We start from the raw sequence: 27,234 nt of genomic DNA, 5'->3' as shown, positions 1-27,234 counted from the left end.
AAATATTTCCTGTCTCTAGCATATATCCCATCTTGGCATATATGACTTTCCCTAAACTTCAAGGTGAGAGCCTGGTTGTTACAGTCTATTAAATGGAACCATTTAGTGATAAGATTTCACATTCAGCCAGCATTTGAGCGAGCTGTACTCAAAGCCAGACTGCAAAACCCCAAAGTGCCCCATCTGCTTGTGACAGTGCCTTAGTTACACTGCAGACACATTCTTCAGTTCCTGTGGCTGCACCACTTCTGTTTCAGGTTCTGCTGCTTTCAAAACTACCTGGGTGGGGGCAAATGGTGGCTCTACTTTTCTGGGAGGAGGCCTGGCTAGTAACCTTTATGACTGATAGTTTCAATTAAAAAAAAAAAAAAAAGTCTGTAAGCTCTGACTAGTGGCTGATTATAGTGCCTCAGCCAGCTACTTGAAAGCTGATAATGACTGGAAGGTATAAGTAATACCCAGTCAAGTTTAATAGCAGAAAAAAAAAATAGTTGCCTGTACAGATTTCGTCTTGCCTAACCATTAAAACTTCCTTTTGCTACGTGCTTGCAGTGCTGACTTTTCCTGTCCTTGGTGAACAGAGGGAGTCGTCTTTTGGAAGTGTTCAAAGTCAGTGTTGGGTGGGGCTTTGAACAACGTGGTACAGTGAAAGGTGCTTGGTGGTGGGGTGGATGGAACTAGATGGTCTTTGAAGGTCTGTTCAAGTTGAAACCATTCTAATTCTTTTGTTCCTCTTTGAGTACATCTTGCTGTCTGGGCATCTTTCTCCTCCCTCCTTTTCCATGTGTTTTGGTGTGAAAAGACAGGTATTTGCTAAGGAAGGTAGTTTCTTTTGAAATTGGAAATGTAAACTTGTCTCTGAATTATTATAATTTTGAAATTAAGAGGCTCTTAGGCAAGGATATAGGAGTAGGAGTAATAGTTCTTTACCAATATTTATAAAAAGCCCGAAAAACTAAACTACACCTTAACAGAAAAATTAAAATAAAATGTGGTAGTACAAAAAACACTGACAGTCAGACTACAACCTGTTGGTCAGGTTGCTAGTTAAGTGGTGGCTGTAGTCTTCTTGGAGTGACAGACGTGGTTCTGCTGAAGCAGTGATTTTGTAGAAGGGTGTAGTTTTTTTCTGAAGGTTTAGTGGTGATGCAGAACAGTCTGGTCTTCTGGGGATCTAGTGGAGAAAGACTGAATGTGGTGTTCTATGTCTCAGATTGTACTGAGGTAGAAATGCTTGCCCCCTCCCCCCTGGGTGGAGCATCTCACAATGGGGTGATGTAATTTTATCAGTCATGCCGTAAGACACTCAATGGCCCATTAACAGAAGATACCACCCTGAAGGGAGGATGGGTCGTGGAAGAGATAAAGAACACTGCCCTACCTGGTTTTAACAGATGGTAATAGAATACATACTTTTGGTTACATCTTGGATTGCAACCGAAGACAGCAAGCAATTCCCTTTCTCCTAAGGGTGGTGACAGTGTGTGTGTGGGGGGGGCGACATAGGTGCTTTGTGGTGCATCTTGGTCTTCAGTCATATTTTTTCAACTGTAAGACTTCAATACTAGGAAATAATACATGCACATAGTGTTTTACCACTTTTTTACACCTTTGAAGTTTATTGTTGGTATTTCCAAGAGAAAAACAGACACTAAACAGCATCTTTCTTTATGAAGAACAGCATAAAACACAGTTGTAAATATGCCATTTTCTTTTTTAAGCATTTCCCCTAACATTCATTTTTTAAAGTTTTATTTTTAGAACCTTCTGCTTGAACATTCTAAACCTTCTTGGGTCTGCCTTTCCTAAATATTTTTGTTGAGAGTGGTTTGAGGACACGTGGTGTCCATATGTGCTTATGAATGCTCTTGGATAATTACTTTGGAGCAGCATGAGGAAAGGTGGAATCCTGAGCAACAACTTATATAGAAGGACTTAAAAGCTCTCAGCTGTACCCAGTTTTTACACCCATGTCAGCTGTCTTGCCACCGTAATGGATCGACCAGAGTCAGTGAGGTCCTGTTATGAATGACATTGTAATTAATAACAGGATTAGTAGGATTTGGGTTGGTGCTCAGTGTGTGCTTCTGTACTCCTGGGCTCATAAATGTTTATTTCATTACGATAAAATTAAATGTAAGATGTTCCAAGCATTTGCTGAAGTGACCTGAAATGTATGAATTGGTGTTTATATTGTTACTTTTTTTTTTGCTTATATTTAAATATGAGCACAAGAAGTATTTTTACATAAATAAAATAATAAACCTGGCTTTGAAAGTTCATACTGTGTGCTGTTGTGCATTGCAGTCATCTTGCATAATGAATGAGGCTCAGACAACAGAGTTGGACCAAGAAAACAGGAGGGGAATGTTTAAATTTCCAGTATGGCAAGATAATGTTACTCTATACTAGTTTTGAACGTTTTGGGTGTATGAGATACATGTTGTAAGCAAATTATTTTAAGAGGTTGCTTTCAGAGGTAGTTTAAGCCGAGTTCCAATGATTTATGTCTTTCCAGCTTTTATGCTTATTGGAGGTGGTCTCAATGGGGTTGCTATCCAGGATAATTGGCCAAAGTGGGTTCAGTGCTTACCACCAGTTACAACATAAGGTTTGCTTTTATATTAGGGAAGAGTTGAATCTCTTTAGGCACTTAAGCTTCCTGTGGTGTCTTACCTTAGAATCTGCTATGCAGTAATTTGTCTTCACTTACACATTCAAAATCATGGTGTTCCTATTTTTTTTTTCTTTTTTTCCCTGCCAATAGAAAGACTTTCTAAACAGAGGAAGCTCAATAAACAGAGCTCATTAAAATATTAGTACATTTTCTAGAAACTGTAGCTGTACTGATGCTTAATTTCAAGCATACATAAATACTTCCACTCGAAATTTTTTTAATAAACTTACTTTGTTCCTCAACAGAGGTGTTATGAACATAAGCAGTACAGAAATGGGCTGAAGTTCTGTAAACAGATCCTTTCCAATCCCAAGTTTGCAGAACATGGAGGTAAGTTTTCAAATGCCATGTGCTCTCTTTCTCACTGTACTTTACAGTAGAGTAATTATTTTAATGTTTTATACCCCTTCACCACTAATTTTTGCCAATAAAGTAATAAGAGCATCCAGAAACATGCATATTAAGCACTTACTGTTGGTAAGATTTGTCATTTTAAGGACTAATCTTGCCAGTAGTCGTAGCTTCCCATTCTTTATCATTCTAGTCTAAGATTCATGGTGCAAGTTTTCTAATACAAGTATGCACTAGTTAAATCACTTTTCCTGGGAAATTGATATTCACTCACATGAAAGTGAAAAACAAAAGGAAGAGGCTGAATATTGTTCAGTACTCTCTCAGCTCTTAGGGCTGCTACTTTTCTGAAGGAATAGTCTTATTTTAAAAGAAAGAGGTATTTATTCCTTTGCTGTATTTTCAGTCAGCTCTTAATTCTGAGTTGAAAGTCTCTTTGCACTGTTTAGAAATGCTTTGTGAGTTTTTTACAACTACTTTGGTATAGGTAGATATGTAGAAATATCAGAGTTGTGAATAAATAGTTGAGTAGTTGAAAAAAATCTCCAAATGCTTGTAGAGCAGGCAGGTTTAAAATAAAACATTACTTCATATTTTGATGGAATTAATAGAAAAGGTTTATTGCAATGTATGTTATATTTAAGTGAATAATCTGACAGTAGAGTTTTCCATATGAGAAAAGAATGTGAAATCTTGATCTTGAATCTAAATTTGCATTTATACTATGTTTAGGGTTATATGGAGCTTGAAACCCATGGAACTGAATAACTGATACTTTATTTTTTTTTTCTTTTTTAGAAACATTGGCAATGAAAGGACTAACACTGAACTGTCTAGGGAAGAAAGAGGAAGCTTATGAACTTGTGCGCAGAGGCCTAAGGAATGACTTGAAGAGTCATGTCTGTATCCTTTTTGGAATAGGGCTTTTACTGATGAATTTAAAAGATGATTTCTGCAACTATTTGATTTATGGAGTAGCAATAAAAGCCAGTTTAAACTTCAAACTGGAAGTTCAGAATTTTCGTTTTCCAATAAATATTTTGTGTAAGGTATCTAAAGAGGAGATGCTTTGCAGTCCTTGCAGTCACAGTTAGCTCACATATTATTCTGGTATACATTATGTATTTTTTATGATTAATCTGCAACTATGAACTGATAGTGAGCATTTAAGCATGGGATTTGCTTTGGAAGCATGAGTAGTTGCCATTACATTGTTAAAGGCTGGTCATACACTTGGAGTGTAGTAAGTATGAGCACTTCAGTTGTCTAAAATTGTGTTTAAGTAAGCCTGATAGTGTTTTCAGAGATCATGTTACTTTATTTTCTCCCCCAGTATGTGAAAAGTAACACTTACAACATATTATATAGATTGTATACATATAACTGGCAAAGGTCCAACAAAAATAATTGTAATGTTCCTGTCCATCTGTAAAACAGCTTGAGAGCTTGTTGCCAGCTGTTCTATCACTGTCACGTTGGAGCTCATTTGTCCCTGCTTAAATTCAGTGGAAGCCTTAATAGAGTTTTCCAGGTTGGCATGTCTATGGCCTTCTTCAGAGGTCAGACAAGAAGTATGATGAAGCTATCAAATGCTATAGAAATGCACTGAAATGGGACAAAGACAATCTTCAAATCTTGAGAGACCTTTCTCTACTACAGATTCAAATGAGGGATCTTGAAGGTTACAGGGTAAGTATGCATACTGCATTTAATCATCCTCTAGGGAACTGCAGGAAAGGGGGCAGACTGAATAATGACACTTCAAAAAAGTTAGGTCCAGAGGTTTAGAACTATATGCCACTGTTTCACTTCATGAAAGTAAAAGCAGATGTACTACTGAGCAATTTCTATAAAATACAAAGATTTAATGGCAAATTAAATGATGCAATTTCAGCTTAGTGCAGAATTGTTTGCTTTATTGGTGTGGGGTTTTTTTGATGTTGTATAACCCAACTAGACAATCTCCAGTCTTGCTCTTTTCTTGAAAGGATTCCTGTAGGTAAGAGGCAATGTGTTCAGAATGTGACTTCTATTCAGGCAAAGGAGTTTGTATTTTTTAGTAATTTTGTACTGTATATCCCTCCACCTTTACATTAGTGGACCCCTGAATTCTCTTAGCAGTAGGTAATAATAGAACAAGCAGTGTGCTGCATGAAACATCGTATTTTGGTTCCTGACCAACTTGGGCATTAGTGAGTGACAGTTCCATTTTTTGGTCAGGTTTTCATTTTTCTAGGTTTCCCTTGAACGTCTAAAGTTGCGTTGTTTAAAATGCATTAGTTGGTCTCTTCATGTATTATTTCCTTTTCACATTAGGGTAATATTAGTATACCCAGGAGTAAGTTCTGTGCTCAGAACTCAGGTTGTGTGGAGCCGTGAGCTAGCACAGGTCCTCAGAGAACTTAGTCCTGAGTCAGGACAATTCTTAATTATGGATTTTTTCATATTAGTAATTTAGAAATTTGGTTCTGCTCTTGCTGACATGCTAACTAAAATTTAGTGTAGGTGCCAAAAATGCACATTTGCAAAATGTGTTTGCAAATTTCTGTTTTCTTGGTATCTGGATAAATATGAATACAAATTTTGTAATCTCTAAACATACAAGTAACACATGGTTACCGAGTGCATTAAGAATTAAGCATTAGGATGCTTAGAAGTCAGTAGTTCATGGTAATCATTTGCTGGGTTCTGAAGAATGTGAATTTGTTCTTAAAACAATAAGAATCTGGGAATAAGATTGTGTTTTGGTTGGTTTTTTTCTTTGTTTTAAACTCCAGCCTGTCCTAAATATTTTGAGTGATCATCATTCTGTTAAAACAGCTGTAACTGGTTTTAGTTCTTTGTTGATCCTTCTTCTGACAGTTTAGGCTTTTTCAATAGAAAGTAACTTTTTTCCTTTAAGTTGCTTGAAAATGCCTTTCAAGAGTCTATAACAAAACAAGTTATAGCATTTTCCTCAGATTAAAATTGCATGATACCAAGCAAATCTTTTGTATTTTCCAGCTGTAATTATCTTCTTGCCAAAGAATAAGGATGTGTTTGTGTGACCTGTGTTGCCTAAGAACGCTTCCAAATATTTAAATAGATATGTACTTTCAAGGTTAATTTGAAGCACCTGTAAATGTTCCTGCAATTCAAATTAAGTATCTTTAATTATATTCTGTTCATAAGTGGTTAGACAAGAAAAGCATTTGTGTCATACATTAACAAAATTGGTCTGACTCATCAGGATTTGGTTGGACGTGTTATTTCGTGAAGGCTTTTTTTTTTTTTTCAGTGAACACCATTATAGTTTAAAGTTTATTCTTTCTCTGGTTAATAAAATGTATATAGAGAACTATTTTGCAGTGAATTCCTTAAATGCTAGAATATTGAAGACAGAATATTGCCTAATGGATTCTAAAGAGTATCAGACAAAAGTCAGAAAAATTAGCAGCTACTTTTTTTGCAGGAAACAAGATACCAGTTGCTTCAGCTCCGACCTGCACAACGAGCATCATGGATTGGTTATGCCATTGCTTACCATCTGCTGGAAGACTATGAAATGGCAGCAAAAATTTTAGAGGAATTTAGGAAGACACAGCAGGTAAGAGAACGTGAAATTGGTATATGGAGTGCTGCTTAAGACAAAAAAAAATCCTTTCATGATGAAAAAACTTTATGCAGTGTTTTTAGTCAAATGAATTTGGTCCCAAATTTTAGGATTACAAGGCTGAACTATGTCCTGTGTCTGGCCTTTCCTATGTAGACATCACCTGACAAAGTGGACTACGAGTACAGTGAACTGCTGCTCTATCAAAATCAAGTCCTCCGGGAAGCAGGGCTATATAAAGAAGCCTTGGAGCATCTTTGTACCTATGAAAAGCAGATCTGTGATAAACTGGCTGTTGAAGAAACTAAAGGTAATCATTCACTTTCTGAAGAGGCATTGGAACACTTAGCATACAATGGGATGTCCATACTGTCAGCTTTTCCTATATTTGTTTTTTGCTTAATTTATTTTGCTGTTATAAAGAACTACTTGTCTCACAGCTTATTCAGTCCTTGTCATGTGCTTGTCCCAGATAGGGAAGACATCAGTGAAGTACAGACATGCTGTTCTGAAACTTTTAAGCTGACAGGCGTTTTAGACGGGAGATCCTAAATTGATGCCCTGAAGTTCTGTCTGAGTAGTGTCCCCAGACCCGTGCTGTTACAGCTTTGATAGTGGCCCTGACAAGGATACCACATGCTGAAAGGGAAGAATCATCTTTGGCACAGCAGAAGGCTTTTAAATGTACTCAGTCACCCTTGCAGTGTATAGAAAGGCTCTTTAGTGAGGCAACCCAGCATAGGCTTCTGTTGTATTATTATAAACCTGATGTATAATACTATAATAGATCAATACCGCAGTGTAGCTTATATTCCATAGATGGAATTGCAGAGTGATACAAGTTCATTCTAACAGCTCTATTAACAGGTGCACTTTCTTAAAGCATGCTTTGTTCCTCTTGTGCTTGATGCTTGTACAGTCTTTCTGTGAAACTGCCGATCTATTGAAGGTACTGCTTGTTCTTGGCCCACACTGGAATCTATTTAAATGATTGCTTTAAGTAAAGAGAAGAAATCATTTTACTCCAGTTTGTTCATGTAGATGTTGTAGCTAGTTCCCTGCTTCTGCTAACAGTAATCTCCCTGTCTTGCAAAACAAACCTAAGAATTGAGTAGTGATAGTATTATGGGAGGTGTGGTGTTTCCTCAAGGAAATTGATTTCAGATGACTTTCCACAGTAGCTGAATATCTTGCTTCGTTTGCATATAAAAAAAAATAGATATAGGGACTACAGTATCACAGATAATTTTTGAAACACAGCAGTGGGACTTTTGGGGGGTGGGAGTGGTTTTTTTGTAACTTTATTTTTTATCTGAAGGATCTTTTGATGTACTTTATGCTCTGTGTAGACATACTACGTGACATACTTAGTGTTTGAAGGTCCAAAGTTAGGAGTGAAATAGGTTTTCAAATAGGACTTACTAAAAATAAGCTGGAGACCAGAACACAAAACCTCCTAGGAAGTTACCAGACAAAATATTCTTTGCAGTCTGCATACTTTCAACAAGATACAAGTGATTAATTTTTTGGGCACAGCTCCCATTATGTTGTTTGGTCTGGCTTGGCTGCTGTGTATTCTCCAGAAGAGCCTGGTAATATATGAGTGTGTAAAATTTTAAGCACATATGCAGAAGCCACTGTGGATAAAGTACAACTGACAAACACTGAAAATTGTATTGGCATTTACTGCTGTTAGACAGAAAAAAAAATAACTTCCAACTCAGAGAAAGAATTTAAGGCTTATTTTCTGAATTCTGTCATTCTCAATGAGTGAACTATTGATCTTTTCCTGGGCACTAGATTCTGTGTGTAGTCCTCAAGTTATTCTAACTGTGGAAAGCAGCATCTCTTGACAAAATTGCATGTTAATTGTGTGGCATAGGGATGAAGAATGGTAAATTTGCATTTTCCTCTTGAAACTGGGTAAGAAGATCTTTCCTTAGTCTAGAGCGACACTGTTGACCTCTGGTGTGTAATCTGCTCTTGCCTAATATTTGCCAATAGCAAAGCTTTGTCAAATAGCTCTCCATTGTGAAATGGGAATTTGACTGCTGTTGCAGTTCCAGCAGTAGCAAAGATGCTTATATAATTGTTAGACCCAATCTTTACTTTATCAGTTCTAATTTGTATTGAAGTATCATTAAAAGGATACTTGTTTGTAGAATCTTAAAAATTCAGTCATCAAATCAATGGCTTGATTAAAAACACTGAAGTTAGTTTCATGAAATACCAGACTGAAGAACCACTCTCTTACTCGCAGCTCTGCATGTTCAGTTTGGTTTTCAAGATCATGTATACATCAAATACCATGTACTTCTTTAAGTTGCCTTCTGCAGTAAAACCTGTGCTTAAAGTACCCAGTCACTTCAGTAAGTGAGGAAAAAAAAAAACAAACCCACATGCATTTTGCATTAAATTTTCAAGTAAGTTTCAGGTAATATGGGCCGAGTTCTAAAATCTTGCTATAATTGCAGCTATTGTCAAAGTAAAAGCAAATCTGTCAACTAGTTTGTAATGCTATATGTAGTGCTTATTTTTATTAAGAAATTAGACTTTGCATGAAGTTAAGGATTATCCAGCCCTTTACTGTAGAGTGATAAATTTTACACTGCTTTACTAGCTTGTTACCTTAATTTAAAACTTGCTTTTCACACAGGAGAACTCCTGCTTCAGCTTGGCAGACTTGAAGAAGCAGTTGAAGTCTACAAGGGACTGCAAGAAAGAAATCCTGAAAACTGGTCTTACTACAAAGGCTTAGAAAAGGCACTTAAGCCAGGTAATGATCTGGTATCTTGTAGTAAATAAGCTTTTTCTGCATATTTGAAATTATTATATATGTATGAAAAGCTTGTATTGCTTTAAATACTAAAACTATTATTTAAAAAGTCCTCATTTAAATTTTACTTTTTAGTCATAGTGTGTACATACGGTCATAATGTTGGGGTTTCTTAAGACAGACTGGAAATACTGTTTGCATTGTTACCTTATCTAAAATCATAGAATCATAAAAATGCAATAGTCTACTTGTGGTTGAAAGAATAGAATTATTTTTTAGATGACAGTTTAAATTTTGAATTTTTCATTGTCTCTGTTATCTTAATATTTTGTTGTAGCTAATACAACTAAATGGTCTTTGAAGGTTTTAGACAGCAATAAGGCAGGAGCTCTTTTTAAGATTAGAGATAAGCAATTAGTATTCTAGTGCTGGAAGAGGAATTAACGGATACTGAGTACCTTGGAGTCATTCCATTCATTAATGGAATGTATATAATTATATATTAATATAATAAGGAGGAAATTCCATTCTTTAAGAAGGACATAGCCATTATATATTATAGTTGCTATGTATTCTGATTCTTTTTTTAGTCAGGTATAAGTCACTTTCCCTGCCCCTCTTTTCCTTCTTGCCAGAAAGGAAGGGGAAAGTAAACTATAAAATTCCCTTTCAGCTAATATGATGGAGAGACTAAAGATCTATGAAGAGGCCTGGACTAAATACCCAAGGGGACTAGTTCCAAGAAGATTACCATTAAACTTTTTGTCTGGTAAGTGCATTTTTGCTGAGCAGGTAGTGATCAACACTTGTGTTTCTTAAATTCTGATTTAACAGTATAAACAATCTGCAATTGATGAGTAATGTCTGGTAAAACAAAATCAACAGGTCTTTTTCCTCTCAAGGTGAAAAGTTTAAGGAATGTCTGGACAAGTTTTTAAGGATGAATTTCAGCAAAGGTTGCCCACCAGTCTTCAATACTTTGAGGTCATTATATAAAGACAAGGAGAAGGTAAGTGTTCTAACCAGTTTTTACATGTTCTACCTCATAACTGTGGTGTATTGAAGAGATGAAGGAATCCATTTTCTTCAGTGTTTATTGCATCAGCCCTGGTTTAGATGACCTGATATGGCTGGGAGAAAAATGGATTACATACATGGAGCATATATGTGCCAAGTTGGTAAATGTAGAAAACTTAAGATTTAGTTCTAATTCTAAGCTGTGTAAGTATTCACCAAGAGACGCCTGGTCTTAATTTGTTAAAAATAGAGTAAGGTCAAGTACATTCTCAAATGGAAAGTAATTCAGGATATTGCAGAGTTTTCTTGCCAAAATAACTAGTTCGGGTAACACCAAATAGCTCAAGTTGAAATAAAATACTATCTGGCCCACAGATTATTTTTTCTGTGTCTCGTCTTGCGTGTGTAGGTTGCAATCATAGAAGAGCTCGTCATAGGTTATGAAACCTCTCTAAGAAGCTGCAGGTTATTTAACCCAAATGGTGAGTGCTGAGACTGTTGTATTTCATGGAAGTAGTGTCTGGTTGTAAGCATTGTGTGTCCTTTCAGAGGTGGGGAAATAGGGAGTGAAGAAACAGAGGTGATGTTTTTCCTCTAACACAGAACTGAACCATAGCCGTCAAATATTAAGTCTGTATTCAAAATATAGTCACATTAAATTTTTTCCTAGATCCATGAATTTAGTCATCTCTTTGCTGTTTTGCATATGCTTTGCTGTTATGCTGTATGCTCTTTTCAAGACTTGAGTTTATCACTGTTTAGGAAACTGAAGTTTGAAAGTTCTGTCAAATCTGTAACTACAGAAATGCCAAACAAAAGGCAATATATACTGATAGTACAATCTTCAAGGAGAGGCATAGTTTCAGCGCTTTTGGTGGGGACTAGGTTTTGTGATCTTGGAGGTTTTGCATATCTGACTGCCCTAAGCAAATACTTGGAACAGAGTACAACTCTCTTTGACCCACCAACTCCCTTTTCCTTAAAGCCACAGAAGGAGAAGGGAGGAGTATACGTTTAGGTCTTGGATAGACTTAAAAGCTCATATATGTACCTGGAGCCAGTTGTTTGGAAGCTCTCCTAGGTGTGTTAGAGAGGCAGAATTAACTTCAGTGGCTGTGTTTATAGCATTCTGTTTCTGGTATGTTGTTTTAGTAATAAACTGAACAAACAACCTCTCTCCATTTTATTCCTGCCAGATGATGGTAAAGAAGAACCTCCAACCACTTTACTCTGGGTCCAGTATTATTTGGCTCAACATTATGATAAGATTGGACTGCCATCCCTTGCTCTAGAATATATAAATGCTGCTATAGAAAGTACTCCCACTTTGATAGAACTCTTCCTTGTGAAGGCAAAAATCTATAAGGTAAGTTTATCTTTATTCTTAGCGACTGAAGACTGGTGACCAAATTCATTTGTTAGGAATTTTAATGAGTTTCTAGGTAAGGATATTGTTTAGATGCTTGAGGGTAGGGTTTTCTGCTGCATATGAAAAAGCTGTTATGAAGGTTTTTAACTTAATAAAGGAGAAATGTGCAGCAAAATGTGACTTCTCTGTTTAAAAATCACACTGATTAATTAGATTGAGTCTTTCATCTGGTTTTATACCACTTTTTTAGCTGCTTAAAACAATTTTTCAAGTGCACTATGATATTGTATCAGAATGGGATTACCCAAACTGGTTCTTTAAGCATTTTCAGGAATAACGTTCAGTGCTAAAGCACCAGTAATTCCATAATGAGGAAAGGTATTTAATGTGTTTTTTTCTTTAAATATCTGTTGCTTTTGAAGAAAGCTATTTATTTGTAAAAAGTCTAAAAAAACCTACTTATATCAAGCAATGAGTAGATAAAATGTGTGTGTTTTATAATTACTGAATCTGACTAAAATTTCTATTTTTATAGCATGCTGGAAATATTAAAGAAGCTGCAAGGTGGATGGATGAGGCTCAGGCTTTGGACACAGCAGACAGATTTATCAACTCCAAATGTGCAAAATATATGTTGAAAGCAAACTCCATTAAAGAAGCAGAAGAAATGTGTTCTAAGTTTACGCGGGTTTGTTGCACTTTACTAGAGGTCTTTGAATAATCTATATATAAGGCCTAATCCCTTGTGGAACAATTTTTTGCTTTTAACTTTGCACTCAGCTTCACGGTCATATTTAAGTTCTGTTTCAGAGCAACTATGGTTGGTTGTTTCAGTTATGGTTGTTCATAGCAGGGATTGAATTCATCTTGGATAAGCATGATTCCATAGTAATAAGTGAAAAACTATAAAGCTTGGATTTGGTTATATTTGCCAGGTAGGAAAAATACAGCATGCCTGTTTTAGAGAGAACTTCTGAGAAAATAATTTTTGCACAATAATTTTTGGGTTTAATGTTGATTCTATAGGATACATGAAAGAGCTGGTAAAGTTGTCCATGTCTCTTCTTTCTGATGATAATTAGGTTAGAGAATTCAGATGTCTCTTGGAACACAATTTTTGTGTGGTTAACCACTGAGAGCCTTTGTGAGGTGCCTTCCTTGTGTGAACAATGTTTCATCCCCAAATCCTTGTTTATCAGCGATGAAGGAATGTTAATACCTCTTTTATTTTAGCATGTTCTTACACGTGACCAGTTATCTGGAAGAAAAGTATTGTGTTATGGAAATTGCATAATTTCAGTAACCCCATTTTGATAGGTTTGATGGTCACACAGGCTAGTTACCTTTTAAAATGTAGTTCTTTGATATTATTCTTTCATAACTGCAAGTCAAAACAGCTCAGTAAAGTCTCTCCAGACTATTTGTCAAAAGGGTTTCAGAATACTGGCAGTGTCATTTGTATATTGTCTATGGGAGACAGCCAACAAGGGATCTACCTGCAAAATTAAAGCCTTTTCTGTTTGTTTGTCCCATTTTCTCCTCTCTTAAAGAGCAGGAGAAACCTGGAATGTAAGGTAGGTTGAATGGAGAGAAGAGGGAGTGGTGTTTATAAAGGAAATCTGAAGGATTTTGTGAAATGAAGACTGTGCAGACAGACATGAGGGGAGGGGAAGTTGTGTTTTATATATGCTCAGTAGCTTTATGTGGGAGTTTTGATGCAAACCCCACTATGAATTAAGTTTTAATTTGACCTCCCTCAATGCCTTAAGCAGCTCTAAGATGGTGTTAAAAGGGAAACATACCAGTGACCCAGAACTGAACTTGAAAAATACAATTTGATGATGTTGCTCTTTAGAATCTTATTTTTTTCAATTGAACTTATGTCTAGTGCTCAAATACAGGCTTCTTAATTAAAAAACAATAATTGGAGGAGTCCTAGATTAAGCATAATGGAAATAGAACTGACACTTTTTCTTCATTTTTAATTGCCTAAATCAGGCTGTTTTTAACAGTGCCTTTCTGTTTCATTGCTAAGTTCTGTGGATCTGTGCAAGTATATATAAATATCAGATTTGAAAGACAACTGTAATCCCCTTTTTTGAACCCTAAGTTGTCAAAGTTAACGGAATTCCTTTTGCCTTGCTACTCCTCTCTAGTACTGATTGCATTAGAAATAGTCATCTATTACTTTCTACTATTACATCTATTACATATTTACTACTGTAAGGATGCTTAGCTCAATCAGTAGTTCTCTGGAAGATGCAGATAGCAGTTTTAGTTGAGGGGGGAAAAAAAAAAGCTGCAGTATTTCCTGCAGGTGTCATTGTCTTGCGGTGGGTTAGAACTTTTCTGCCACTTTTGCCATGCTGCAATGTGTTACTTGTGTGCACTTAGTATTAAAATCACTGAGTGAAGGTCTCTCCTAACCTAGAGATGTGGAACTGTCACAGTGAAATGGTCACTGCGTGGCTCTTCATTGTGTCTTTCTGACTCTTCTAATAGTTGTAACAAAGATTTTTATATTTGTTTTAATTAATCAGCAAAGTAAGGCAATTTTAACTGTGGCATTTCCACATTAAAAGCACTCCACTTCTAAGTGGAACTCCAGTTCTAAGATTTAAGATTAATTTTCTTTACTTGTGCTTTTAATTAGGACAAGATAAAAGAAATAGCAGCTGATGAATCCAATGAGATTTATTTTTGTATAATGCTGTTTTTGCTTTTAGGAAGGAACCTCCGCAGTAGAGAACCTTAATGAAATGCAGTGCATGTGGTTTCAGACAGAATGCGCACAAGCCTACAAGGCAATGAACAAATTTGGAGAAGCACTTAAGAAATGCCATGAAATTGAGAGAGTATGTATTCAGCTTAACTATTTAGGTTGGAAAACAGTGGTTTAAGTTTACCGTGCTGATATGTTACTTTTCTGAGCAGTAAGGGTGCATTTCATGTAGCTTCAGGAGAGATTTCATGTTGATTACTGGCAATTTTATATAGTTACATTTCCTCCTAAAAGTGCCGTTTTAAACTGTGTATTATGAAAAGATTTTATAAAGTTACTTGAAGATCTAGATGAGAGCAGAAAATGTCAAAAATAATCTTGATTCTGGCAGTGTACATAAGAAATGGGTATTTAGGTACAAACTAAGAATATGTGTACTTTAAGTCCCAAAATGAGTGGTGGAGCTGGCAAGCCCATCCTTGAAGTAAAGGATAGATGTCGGTTACTATTAAGGCACCATTTTAGAGGTGCACAATAAATGTTAAAAAATTACCTAAAATGTTTAACTGCCTTCTCCTTAAAAAAAAAAAAGCTACAGTTTGAAAGAAGCTATTGCAAAAATAAAGACTTTTTAAAATAGAAATTTTATAAAAGAGGGGGAATAATTGCACATTAAATGTAGATATCCATTGTGAGGTAAACAACCAAATTTGGATGCATAACTTTAAAAAGAAGCAGGTATGGGTTTGGTCTTTTTAAAGCACATTAAAGTCTAGAAAAAAGACCAGACAGCTGAGGGTGTAAAAGAAAGAAAGAGCAGAACTTGGTAGGAAGCTGTGCCTCTGCAAATAGAGAGTCGTTAGGAGATTTCAGCACTGCTGCTCTTATGCAAGGAGGACTCAGCTTCTGGAATATTCTCTGATTTGAAAAAGGTTATGTAAAATTATCAAAGTAACCTGGCCTAGTGAAAGGTTTCCCCACCAATGGCAGAGGGTTGGAAGTAGATGACTTTTAAGGTCCCTTCCAACCTACACCAGTTTGTGATTTTCTGTGACCATGTTTTGGTTCCACAAATCCTTTAAATTAATAAGTAGAAGATTCTTTTGTGTAAGAAACTATTAGTCTTGTAAACTGTTTTGGGTACCAGAAGAGGTCATCAAATGAAGTGATAACTAGGCCACCCAAGAAAACACTTCCAAGGATTTAAGTCACTATGTTTAATTTATTTATTGGATTAATTGATTGAAGATGTAGTAAAGTTCAACAATAAGATAAGCAAATACATTGAATTCAGAAACCATCAACAAAACTTTTGTAAGAAAGAGTAGTGCCTTCTAAATCTTTTAGAGGGGCCAGTTATGCGAAGAGGGCAGTCTAGTTGATAAAATGTGTTCTGGTTTTCAGAAGCACTTTTTATCTCATACTTCACACCATAAAGGATCTAAACTGCTTCAGAAAAAGTAGGGAAGTTGATCTCATGGATTTAATAGCCAATTCATGGCTGGGAAAACAGAGTAGGAGCAAAAAACAGCTTCTGCAAGAAAAGGAGTTTATCCTGAATATTACTAAGGCATCTCTGTAGAGTCTTCATTATTTCATCAATAAATGATCACAGAAGTGGACTGAATGCTGCAAGGACAACACCTGCTCTGTCTCAGTACTAAATGATTAAGCAGCCCATGAAATGTAATGTTCAACAGTGTAGTCAGTGACAAATTCTCTGCCTGTGCATAAGTATAAAAGGTCTTAACAATAATTATTGCTGCTCAGGAATTATGAAACCATTACAGATAACGCAGCACAAACTTCTGTGCCGGTGTGGAGCAGCAGTCAAAAGGACACGTGAGGAGCTAAAACTCAAGAAGCAGTACTTTTCTTCCGTTATGTAAATCTATCACACTGGTTACATCTGAGTGTCACACATTCTTAAAAATGTGCTAGTAAAACACCTGCTGCTACGGGGTAACTTCCAAAGGAAGAGACTGCAATTAGCTTGTTGTACTTTTCTGTCCTGAGCTTAGACAAAACTGAGTGTAGGATAAAGTTATATCATAAGTACTTGAAGACATTCAAGAGGGGAATGAATTTTCATTACTTTTCAAACAAAAACGAAGGGACATTAGATGGTGTGGAAAGCAGAGCTTGAACAAAAGAAAGTACATTCTCACATCATCATCATCATCTGATTTAAATGTGGAATTCATTGTCATAGTATTTAGAAGAAATTAAAATTATAGTTTTGAATTAAAAAAACCTATAGCGGTTCATAGAAAAAAAACGAATTATGTTTAAATACAGTGCATATTGTATTTGTACAATTGTACATTGTATAATTGTACAATGAATGTTGTATATAATAATGAATATAAAACCTTTTTCTATTAAACTAGAAACTCTCAGAGGTAGTTACTTTTAAGAGACTGTGAAATTGGTGTGTTTTGTTTGTGGGCTAACGTGCCTTCTGTCCTTTTCACCATGACATTATTTTTGGAGGGTTTTGTTAACATCTGTAATAGTTAGGTTGTATTTGTCAAACAGTAGGCTTTTACTAAATTATTATTTTTAAAGTCCAGGTTAGTATCCCATTGTTAATACTTGCTTAATAATGTTTTGTTACATTGTGATAGCATTTTGTAGAAATCACGGATGACCAGTTTGACTTCCATACTTACTGTATGAGGAAGATCACCCTTAGGTCGTATGTGGACTTGTTAAAACTAGAAGATGTTCTTCGACAACATCCCTTCTACTTCAGAGCAGCACGGATTGCCATAGAGATCTATTTGAAACTTCATGATAATCCCTTAACAGATGAAAATAAAGAACATGAGGCTGATACAGGTATTCAACCCTCAGAATTTATTCATCGTGCAGTTTCACTAATTAGTGGGTATTTTAGGAAGGTCTAGCATTCATTATGGTTGTCAACTGTGGTTGCCAAAACCACAACCCAAAGTAGGCAAATTGCAGCTTCAACTGCATGGTAAAGTAGATGTTTTGCTGGAAATTAAAATAATGTATGCTTTTATTGTGGTTCTTATAAAACAATGATGAGTTGGTAGTGACAGTTGTAACTCATAAGTACAAACATTTGTGTTGTGGAATGACTGCAAAAACATGAATTCTCATGTTGGTTGGTCCATGGAACAGGAGAATGAAGCAAATGTGCTTGGTAGTAGCACTTTCTAAGCACTTTATCAGTGTGTAGAAATTTCACTAGGTAGCAACTTAAATTTTATCATCTCTAGCTTCTGATGTAAAAATAACGTTTAAATCATTATTTTATTTTTTTTCCTCCCATATCTGATTTGATATAACTTCATAGATAAGCAGTTACAGCTTGGGGCACCTCAAATAGTATGAGTAAAGGATCCTTCAAGAGAGAATCCTTTTAGAGGAATTTGTCAAGTTTTAGTGTTTTTCATCTCGTTACACTATTATTTTAATTTCTATCCCGATTCCACCAATTTGTGAATTATGAAGCATCAGCATAGACTATAAAATAATCTATCCATAGTAAATAAGGTTTACAAAGGTTATGACAGCATTGCTCATTAGTAGATATGGTTTAAAAAAGATGTTGTCCGACAACTGATTTATGCTGTTAATACTAGACATCAGTGTTGTGTGGTTTTGTCCTTTTTGTGTACAGCAAATATGTCTGATAAGGAGCTAAAGAAGCTACGAAATAAGCAGAGAAGAGCTCAGAAGAAAGCACAGCTGGAGGAGGAGAAGAAAAATGCTGAGAAGGAGAAGCAACAGAGGAATCAGAAAAAGAAGAAGGATGATGATGATGAAGAAATTGGAGGACCAAAAGAGGAACTTATCCCTGAGAAACTGGCAAAGGTGCTTACCAATGTAATAATAAAGTCTTAGATACTTGTAGAAAAGTTGCAGTGGGCACACATAAAACTTAAAAGCCATTCAAATAACTAGTTCATTTTTTTGCTATGGCATCTCTTCACAAGCAGCATTTTAAAAAGAATTACTTTCTAGGGCTAGTTTGTCAGATACAGTGTCAATAGTGTGGAAATCACAGCTTTTGTGCCTAGCTCTCGAAGGCAGTAATTGAAGTCATAAACATTTGCTACGTGTGGAATTACCTCCATGTGTCTACTGCACTAACTTGTTGATTATACCCTATTTCTAGTTGGTTATGTGGAAGTCTTTCTAAACTGTATGTAAGGTGATTATCATTCACTCTTTTATGCCCCCTGATATTCTTTTGTTTGCATAGTCAGCCTGTGAAAGAGGAGACATTGAAGTAGTGAATGCTTTAATAGGATTTGTTTGCTTCTGTTTTGAATGGGGGTGGGGAAAGCAATAAAGAAACCGTAGTAAATAGTAGACTAGGCTGAGCTGGATTTAGAGATCTGGATATATAGAGATATAAAAGGGAAGTGACCCAGAATGCTCTTTTTTAGCAGAAGTTATGCCTGTAAAGAGCAGAAAAACACTCAAAAAATGTGAGGGAAAGACAAGAAAATTACAGAGACTGGAAAAATTCATTTATAGCAATAGTAGTATAGATTTCAAGTCTTGATAGATCCAGTATTCTGGATCTGTATTCATACTATTCACACTGTAATGAGTCGTATTTGCTCTTGAGAGGATATTTGAAAGTTGAGGAGTCAGTTGAGAACTTCACTCCGTAGCTAGGAAACGAGTGACTTAAACTTGACTAGTTATTAAGAATATTGTTGGTATTTCCATTGTTTAGTTCACTGGTTTCAAGAAGCAGAACTAATTGCAGTGCTAGCCAAAATGGAAATGTAACAACATGTACTGAAATTGGGGGATTACATGTCTGTAATAGAGGGATGTCATGGGATAGCAGTGAATAATCTACCTGGTCCCCAAGGTTATAAGGAATATAACCTTACAATACAATGCATTCCTTTGGCAAATAGACTTATCTCTTTAATACACAGTTGGCAGTATAATAGAATTCCAAATTCAATATCACAATCATGATATAGACACTTCCAAATGCAGTTGGTGCCAAAAGACCATTTTTGACACAGCTGCTCACTTCCAAATAGTTTTCCTGAAACAGCTGCCCCTAGACCTTTTCAGATATGTATCTTTGGCACTAAAGGTATGGCTTTGAAATGGGGTTTTATAGGTTCCAAATAGTTTATGTGCACAGTGTGTATGTAAAATCAGTAGGACATGGAAGTGATGTGAGCGTTTTTATGACAGGTGCTGTAGTTATATTGAGCAGGAAGGTGTCCATTGCAGTCTTTAACTAAAGTTATTTGCAACCAAGTGTATCACTTCAATATCGTTGCATTGGTATTGGCATACAACAAAATTTGTATTTCCTTCTCAGAGAGTAGTTTCTGTTAAAAAAAAATTAAGGGCAACAGACGGTTCTTGTTTAAGTAATCCCAAACCTCTATAGAGGTATCTAGATACCTGTCTGTAAAATCCCTTGCACAGAATTAATTTGTGTGAAAGCTGTCCCTTTACTGGATTGTGCTTGCTAAGATTAGGAGACCTTTTTTAATATCTTAATTACTTCCAGCTTGCTGTTGGTATTTTTGCTAGGACTCACCATGACCTGCCAGCTTTCAGGAACCTGTATGAAGCTCATGAGCAGAATGTCATGGGTGTTTGTAAATCATTTGCCATCATCTCAGGCCCATGTACATAGGTTGGTGTGGGCAGCCTCATTGCCCTTTTCAGAGCAGGTTCAGCTCCAGTTGTGTTCACTACTGATGTATAATAAGGAAAAGATTTTTGTCTCTATAGCAAAATGTGGTTTGTAGCCATCAGAAAGCAAATATTTTGGACTTTTTAGTCTGTGTTTAAGCATTGAGTGAAAATTTTAAAATTTGTAACAGAAGAGGTTTTAAGCATTTTATGCACTGCCTTAGAAGAGTAACTCTGACGTAACTCACCAATAGCTGTTGTTTGTTGTTGTAGTTACTATGTTTGACCTTAGTTGTGTGTCACTTCCTTGAATCTGTAGGTTGAAGCACCTTTGGAAGAAGCCATTAAATTTTTAATACCCCTGAAGAATTTAGTGAAGAACAAAATAGAGACTCATCTTTTTGCCTTTGAGATTTATTTTCGAAAAGGTAGGTAAGAACACTTAATGAAAGCAAACAATTTTTGAATCATAAAGGTGTATATTGGAACTTAAGTAGCAATTATTTATGAGAGGTGAGGAGCCTATCCCTGTCACGACACAGAACTTTTCACTGGACCAACACCCCAGCAGTGAGCAGTCTCTGAAAACCAAAGTTTGAACATTTGGTGATTATCCACTTAATTCACTGGTTAAATAGATGCATAATATTAAAAATAGCTTTTGCAGCACACTCAGCTGTAAATTGTTCTGATCATTCTAATTTCAAACACTAAATACTCCAGTAACACAATGCAGTGAGTTCCTACCACAGGTTTTTGAACATTTGTCAAGACTTTTTTTTTTTTTTCCAGAGAAGTTCCTTCTGATGCTTCAGTCTGTGAAGAGAGCCTTTGCTATTGATTCTAGTCATCCTTGGCTTCACGAGTGTATGATTCATCTCTTCAGCAGTGGTATGTATCTGTTCAGTAGAACTCCATCTGTGTGCACTGCCAGGTGATGCCAAACATGCAGTCACTGATTTTTAGCACAATTAATTCAAAATATTTAAAGCATGTATTAGAAAGCTTTATAAACAACTGGTTCATGCTAAAATTTAGCATGGTTATTATTACTACATCTGGATTTAGGAGTCATTCCAGTACCGCTAAGAATTTTTAAGACTGTGAGCAGTATATGAAGCCTGAAAGAGAGAGGCAGGGAAGAAATGGAAACTGCAGAGTGAGGAGTGTGGTTTTTCTGCTGACAGCCCTTGTCAGCATGCAAGGAGAGGGCTTAGAATTCTGTCCTTATTGGTAAAAGTTGGAAGAGTCCTCTCCCTTCTCCTGCCCCAAAGGTCACCCTTTCTGATGGGGGGCTACAGAGTAGACACATTTAAGAACAGACTTGTATGACATTAACCTTTGAGCCTAATAGGTTTCAATTAGTAAGGGGGAGAGTATATTAATGTAAAAAAGCTTTGGCTTTTTCTAAGCATCAGAAAACTGCCCCAGTTAAGCTTCTTCTATCTAACCACATCCAGTATTTACCTGTTAAAATTTCATGCAGATTTCATCCTTTGAGATACTTTCCAATTATATTAATAACGTAAGCGTGAAAAATACTAAAATAAATTTATGGAGCATATTCTATTGTGATTACCTGTGCTGACCTCAACTTCTTTTTCCCAACAGTATCTGAAAGTAAGGATCTGCCTGATGCTGTTAGAACAGTCTTAAACCAAGAAATGAATCGGCTTTTTGGAGCAACTAATCCAAAGAACTTCAATGAAGCTTTCCTTAAAAGGAACTACGACTCACTGCCACATAGGTTATCAGGTATTTTGCCTTTCTCTTGTTCTGTTCTACCTCTGCATTTTATCTGCTTCTCTGGCAGTGATATCTCAGTATCAGCCCCAGTGATTTAACAATCACTCCTTCACTCTGGAGTACTTTTCTTCTCCATTTCTGTTTTTCTGACGACACAATTGCTGGGTTGTCTGTGATTTTCTTTTTCTCTTTGTGCTACTGAAATGCAAATGTTGGGACCTCTGCTCTATTGTTTCTAATGTGTGCAGAATGTTTGTTTTAATACTTTGTTTGGAGCTTCCCTTATAGCTACTTAGGTGTCAAGCTTTAGGCTCCAAGTTGGTTCCATTTTGAACTACTGCTGTAGAGTTCAATTCCCCTCTCCTCATATTATTTCTGTTTTATGTTTGTATATAAGATGGTTTTGGTCATCCAGTGGCTGATGAGTCTCATTTTTCCTCCTGTAGCTGCCAAAATGATGTACTATTTAGATCCTTCCAGTCAGAAAAGGGCAGTTGAACTGGCAATGACCCTGGATGAATCCCTTATTAACAGAAATCTTCAGGTAACATAATTATAAATTGTAGACAACTTCTTTTTTATCTGTGGAAGCTTTAAGCAAATTTTTGGAGGTAAGAGGAAGCTGAAATCATTGCTGTGTCTTATAGTAAAGAGGTTGAATTGTGAGAGAAAGGAGTGTCAGGTTCATCTGAACTGAATATCCTTTTGCACATTTAAAATATCCTTTTTGCACATTTAAATTAATTTCATTTTGTGATAATAGGAAAATAGCAGCAGCAGAAACCATATTATTGCTACAGGTAATGGGAAAACATACTAAACTTGACAGAATTCACAAGGCAAAAGAAAAGGTAGTAGTTTGTCTGCACTTTGGCTGCCACACAGGCAACTGTTCACAAGAAAAGGAGTGGTACAGACTCTGGGAAGGATTTCCATAGCCAACTTTCTGCAGGCCGTGGGAATTGCAATAGGTTTAATAAAAGCTGCATATGCACAGGTTTGCATTAGTGTGTAATTAAGTGAAAAGCTCACCAAATTTTGAGTCTTTGCTCCATTCTAGTGGTCATGGAATAATCTCCCTGTGACACTTCCTCCATGCCCCTTTCCCCATTCCCCCAACTTCATCTGGGAAGACTTGTCAGTTCTGACTTGCAATTTGCAGTAGTCTGTGCACTCAATTTTTTAGATCTATTGCAAGTAAATTTGGTAAATATTACTTTAAAAATTATTCTTTTGTGGACAAAAAGTGGAGTTTTCCAAAAAACATCTCTTAGGAAATATAGTGGGTTCAATAGAACTTTTAATTGTGAAGGATTTTAAGTTCATAGCAGAATTTTTAGACCAGACAAAGGGAGGAGAAAAGAGACAATGAAGGACAACTTGCCTTGATTTGTAGACTTGTTTAGGATGTTAAAGATTCAGATCTTTTCTCTAGCTGTTGTTGTATGGGACACAAACTCATGTCTTTTATATTCTAACTACATATGTAACATTCTTCATAAAGTTGTCTTGTTTGGGTGTTGGTTTTTGGGTTCGGGTTTTCTCACTGTCTGTGTGGTCTCAAAGACCTTAATCTATATTATCAATACATTTAGAAAACAAAAATTAATTTGCCTTCTATTTGCTAGTTTTTGCCTGTGAGTGGGATTCTTGGAATTAGACTGGGGAAAGATTAAGTGTAACCAAAAATGCTTGGTTGTTTTGGAGGTGCAAACTTGGTAAAGACTAGAAGAAGCTTTTACCAGCTCAGCATTGCATAAATGTCCTGTACAGTGCATTGTGATAAAAGTGAAAATGTTGAATTTAAACATGTTTGGTGTCAACATTAAGGAAGAATTGGACTTCTACTGAACTTCTAGATGAGAAATTGAATGCACCCTAAAAATGGAGAATCTGAAGAAGTCTAGGTGTTTGTTGAAAGGCATTTTTGTGTGCAAAGAGATCAAATTTATTACATTTCATTGTAGAAAAGACCAGCTGTCTTGGAGCATGCTGTAGGTATAAAACCAGATATGTTTGACCTGGTGGATGGCAGTGTTACAAAGAGCAAATACGAGGAAAATGGGTCATTAAGGAAAGCTGTGTAACCCTACATCAGGAGGACAGAGCAGTTAATCCCAGTACACAGAAGAAATAAAAAACTCTACTAAATGTCAGATGAGCAGGAAAAGACTGCCTGGCTGTGCTAATGCCTGCACACAGACATGAGCAGGTGTTAAATGCTTCCAGGCTTTAGTGGAGCTCGGTAGGTTGGCTTCTCATGTTTGGAATGCTAGCTGAAAAAAATTCCATAAGCAGTCTCCTTTTCCTCTTCTAAATCATGAACAAAAATGGACAGGACAGTGCACATATCTGAAAAATGTGGTAATATCAGAGTAATTTGATCTGATTCAAAGGTATGTTATGTGTTGCTAAAATGGTCAGTGTGTCCCAAGAATGGTGGGGTTCTTGGTTGCCTGTTAGCAAGAATAATGTTTTTTTCTTTAGGAAAATAAGAAACAAGTGACAAATTAGTATTTCATTTTATAGTCAAGGTTTCTACCTGTGTTTTAGATCCCTTTTTAAACTGCATTATTTCAAATCAGACTACACTGGTATTTCATGCTGTGCTTAGTTAAAATGTCATTTGATACTGAAAGATGTGTGGCCTTTGAAATAGGCAGAAATACTATTTTAAATTTGTCTTGTGAGATTATTCTTATCTCAGCAAAACTGCTGTTTGAAACCTATAAACAATAGAACTTTCTCTTTGTGGCATTGGTTTGTAAGCGTTCAGCTGAACATTTAAGAAACCTTTATTCACTTTATTAACACTTCTTTATTTTTCTCTTTAATTACAGACTTGTATGGAGGTATTAGAAGCTTTATGTGATGGTAGCCTTGGAGACTGTAAAGAAGCATCTGAAACTTACAGAGCAAATTGTCATAAGCTTTTCCCTTATGCTTTGGCTTTCATGCCCCCTGGATATGAAGAGGATATGAAGATCACAGTTAATGGAGATAGTTCTGCAGAACCTGAAGAACTGGCCAATGAAATATGAACAACTTTATTGGAAAAAAATGATGTTGGACCATATCTGGTGTATTAATATTTTTGTCACGCACCTGCTGTATTGTTCTAACTTACACAAAGAACAGAAGGAAAAAAACTGTTGCCTTCAAAGTTTTACTTTTTTTTATCCTGCTGACAAAGTATATATATAAAATATCTAACATATTACTGGTTATAGGTTGTTTGGTTTCTTAAAAATGAAAAGCTGCTAAAATTGAAAAAAAGGAAAAGATAAACAACCCTCTTCCTCACCTACCCATCCATGTTTTTAAACTAATTTATATGAGACCGGGAGGTGTGTAGCCCTCAGAGCAGGTGTGTGGCAGAAATATTAACTTTAAATTTGTCTTGTGAGATTACTGTTATCTCAGACAGCAAAACTGCTGTTTTAGCACTGGATTCTTCTGGATTCACTGAGCACAAAGAGTTGATGGGGCTTTAGCATCTGACTGATTTTGATACAGGGGATGATTGTGTCCATAGGAAGTATGCAGTGCGAATCAGAATATACAGAGAAACCTGCAACATACTTATGTTGGGGTGCTTGGACATATGGATATCAAGCAGAATTAAGAAACATAGTGTGTTCAATAAGCTTGTTGTGTCTCTGAAATTCACTGTACACGATCAGTTTGGTGTTCTCGCACCACAGTTTTTACCTGAAGGAGCCACTTAAAAATGGCCTCTCTTGGAATTAAACTTGGGGTAGGGAGGGGAGAGTCAACATTGATGTTCTTGAGATGAACCTATTGGCATAGGTTGGCCAAACTTTTTAAAACTGTAATGCAAGAATCAAATAAAATTATGCACTGTGATGTGGCACCAGTTAGAAAGATCGCATGCATTTTTCACGTAGAGTGAAAACAAAATGAGAACATACTATGGCTTGAAGTTGCAGAGAGGAAAATGCCTGACTACCATTTTGACTGATCAAGAGACTAATAGATTAAAACCTCAGCAGGCCTTGTTCACGTTATGCAGAAGAAAAAAAAAAAAAAAAAAAAAAAAAAGTGCTGCAGTTTAGATACCTCTGGAACTTTTCCACAGTGTCACAGGTTTGTAATACTTGAAGCCCTACATTTCTAAGAATATATTTCTTGCTCAGTTGTTTCAGGCAAGCCCAAGACTTTGTAACTTTCAAGGGGCCCAAGACTTTTTTTTTTCAATAACAGACCAGCTTCTTATTCCTGCAGTTACAGATGTAATTTCCTTTGTCAAACATAAGGTACCAAATATAATGCAATAAAATGTTTTGAAAAACAACTGTGTGAATATTTAAACCAATCTGTGGTGTTGTACATCGACCCTGAATGGGTTTGCTAGAGTGCAGCTCAGGGTTGGCTTACTGTGCTGTCCAGTCATGCTAACAATGTCACTGCTGATGGGTGGTCATTAAGTGTAAAGTGCAAATGCATTCTATGTAAATACTGAATGTCTGGGAAGTCCTATAACACAGTGCTTTGCTACTTGGCTTTTAAGTTCCACCAGTATTAGGATGAATTTTGTTTTCCAAGTCAAGATTCAGTCTACAAGTCTACTCTGTTAATAATATAGATAGGTGCTCAAATGTTTTCTTTTGTAGGTTCATCATATAAAACAGATCAGAAATAAACTACAGCTTTCAAAGTGAGTGCCTTCTTTGCAGCAGGAGTTCAGTTACAGAGTATCTATTCTGTGGATACACAGCCTTCCTCTTCCACATAATGGAATTCAGTGATTGGCATGTCCAGTTACGAGATTCTGGAAGACTTACTAGGGTTTGTAGTTTTCTAAGTGTCAGAACCAACAGGCTTTTGTTTATTATGTCCTCAGCTCCACTTTCTTTTAATGGTTAACCTATCCTTGTGTACATTTGCAGTATAGTTCCTGTCAGAAGTGTGGGTTGCTGTATTTGTATATTTTATGTGCTGGGCTTTTAGGGGCTAGAATACCTACAGAGCCTTTAACTGACTCTGGTATCAATGTATTGATCTCATTTGTTTCTGCAGTCTGAGATACTTGGACTGCATGTCTTCTGCAACTCCTGGAGATGGTTAAGTCTTGCCTACACAAGCTGTGAGCTTTTGGCCTTGCTTCTTTAGTACTGCTGCCTATTTTTTGGCTGCTGATGCTTAAGCTGGAGGCAGAGGAGTGGTCACTTGCAACAGATCGTGAATTGCATCTAGCAAATTCAGTTTTTTCTGAATACTGGTTTTTGGGTGCTTCCTATAAATGGGATTATTTCCTTTACTTTTTCACTGCCTGATTCTGCAGTGAAATGGATGAACTAAAACCTGG

At 36.2% G+C, this 27,234-nt stretch overlaps 1 protein-coding gene across 1 annotated transcript in view; it reads left to right on the top strand.

Moving 5' to 3' along the window:
* Nucleotides 1-26,220, top strand: part of NAA15 (N-alpha-acetyltransferase 15, NatA auxiliary subunit) — a 38,767-nt gene extending 12,547 nt beyond the window's left edge. Inside the window, exons 2-20 of the mRNA XM_014254809.2 lie at nucleotides 2,923-3,007; nucleotides 3,827-3,931; nucleotides 4,560-4,717; nucleotides 6,480-6,614; nucleotides 6,777-6,930; nucleotides 9,277-9,396; nucleotides 10,070-10,165; nucleotides 10,299-10,405; nucleotides 10,823-10,895; nucleotides 11,610-11,779; nucleotides 12,318-12,470; nucleotides 14,509-14,637; nucleotides 17,132-17,345; nucleotides 18,157-18,350; nucleotides 20,479-20,587; nucleotides 20,952-21,050; nucleotides 21,771-21,914; nucleotides 22,352-22,449; nucleotides 24,746-26,220. Coding sequence (XP_014110284.1) covers nucleotides 2,923-3,007; nucleotides 3,827-3,931; nucleotides 4,560-4,717; nucleotides 6,480-6,614; nucleotides 6,777-6,930; nucleotides 9,277-9,396; nucleotides 10,070-10,165; nucleotides 10,299-10,405; nucleotides 10,823-10,895; nucleotides 11,610-11,779; nucleotides 12,318-12,470; nucleotides 14,509-14,637; nucleotides 17,132-17,345; nucleotides 18,157-18,350; nucleotides 20,479-20,587; nucleotides 20,952-21,050; nucleotides 21,771-21,914; nucleotides 22,352-22,449; nucleotides 24,746-24,946 — 2,544 coding nt within the window. The 3' untranslated portion in view covers nucleotides 24,947-26,220. The remainder of the gene's footprint in view (nucleotides 1-2,922; nucleotides 3,008-3,826; nucleotides 3,932-4,559; nucleotides 4,718-6,479; nucleotides 6,615-6,776; nucleotides 6,931-9,276; nucleotides 9,397-10,069; nucleotides 10,166-10,298; nucleotides 10,406-10,822; nucleotides 10,896-11,609; nucleotides 11,780-12,317; nucleotides 12,471-14,508; nucleotides 14,638-17,131; nucleotides 17,346-18,156; nucleotides 18,351-20,478; nucleotides 20,588-20,951; nucleotides 21,051-21,770; nucleotides 21,915-22,351; nucleotides 22,450-24,745) is intronic.
* The last annotated feature ends 1,014 nt before the right edge of the window (nucleotides 26,221-27,234 follow it).

Source organism: Pseudopodoces humilis, chromosome 6, assembly GCF_049639895.1.
Source record: "Pseudopodoces humilis isolate 2021_Gansu_Grassland_sample_001 chromosome 6, ASM4963989v1, whole genome shotgun sequence".
NCBI lineage: Eukaryota > Metazoa > Chordata > Aves > Passeriformes > Paridae > Pseudopodoces > Pseudopodoces humilis.
Note: the sequence above shows the minus strand (reverse complement) of the source record. Positions and strands in the feature narration are given on the sequence as shown.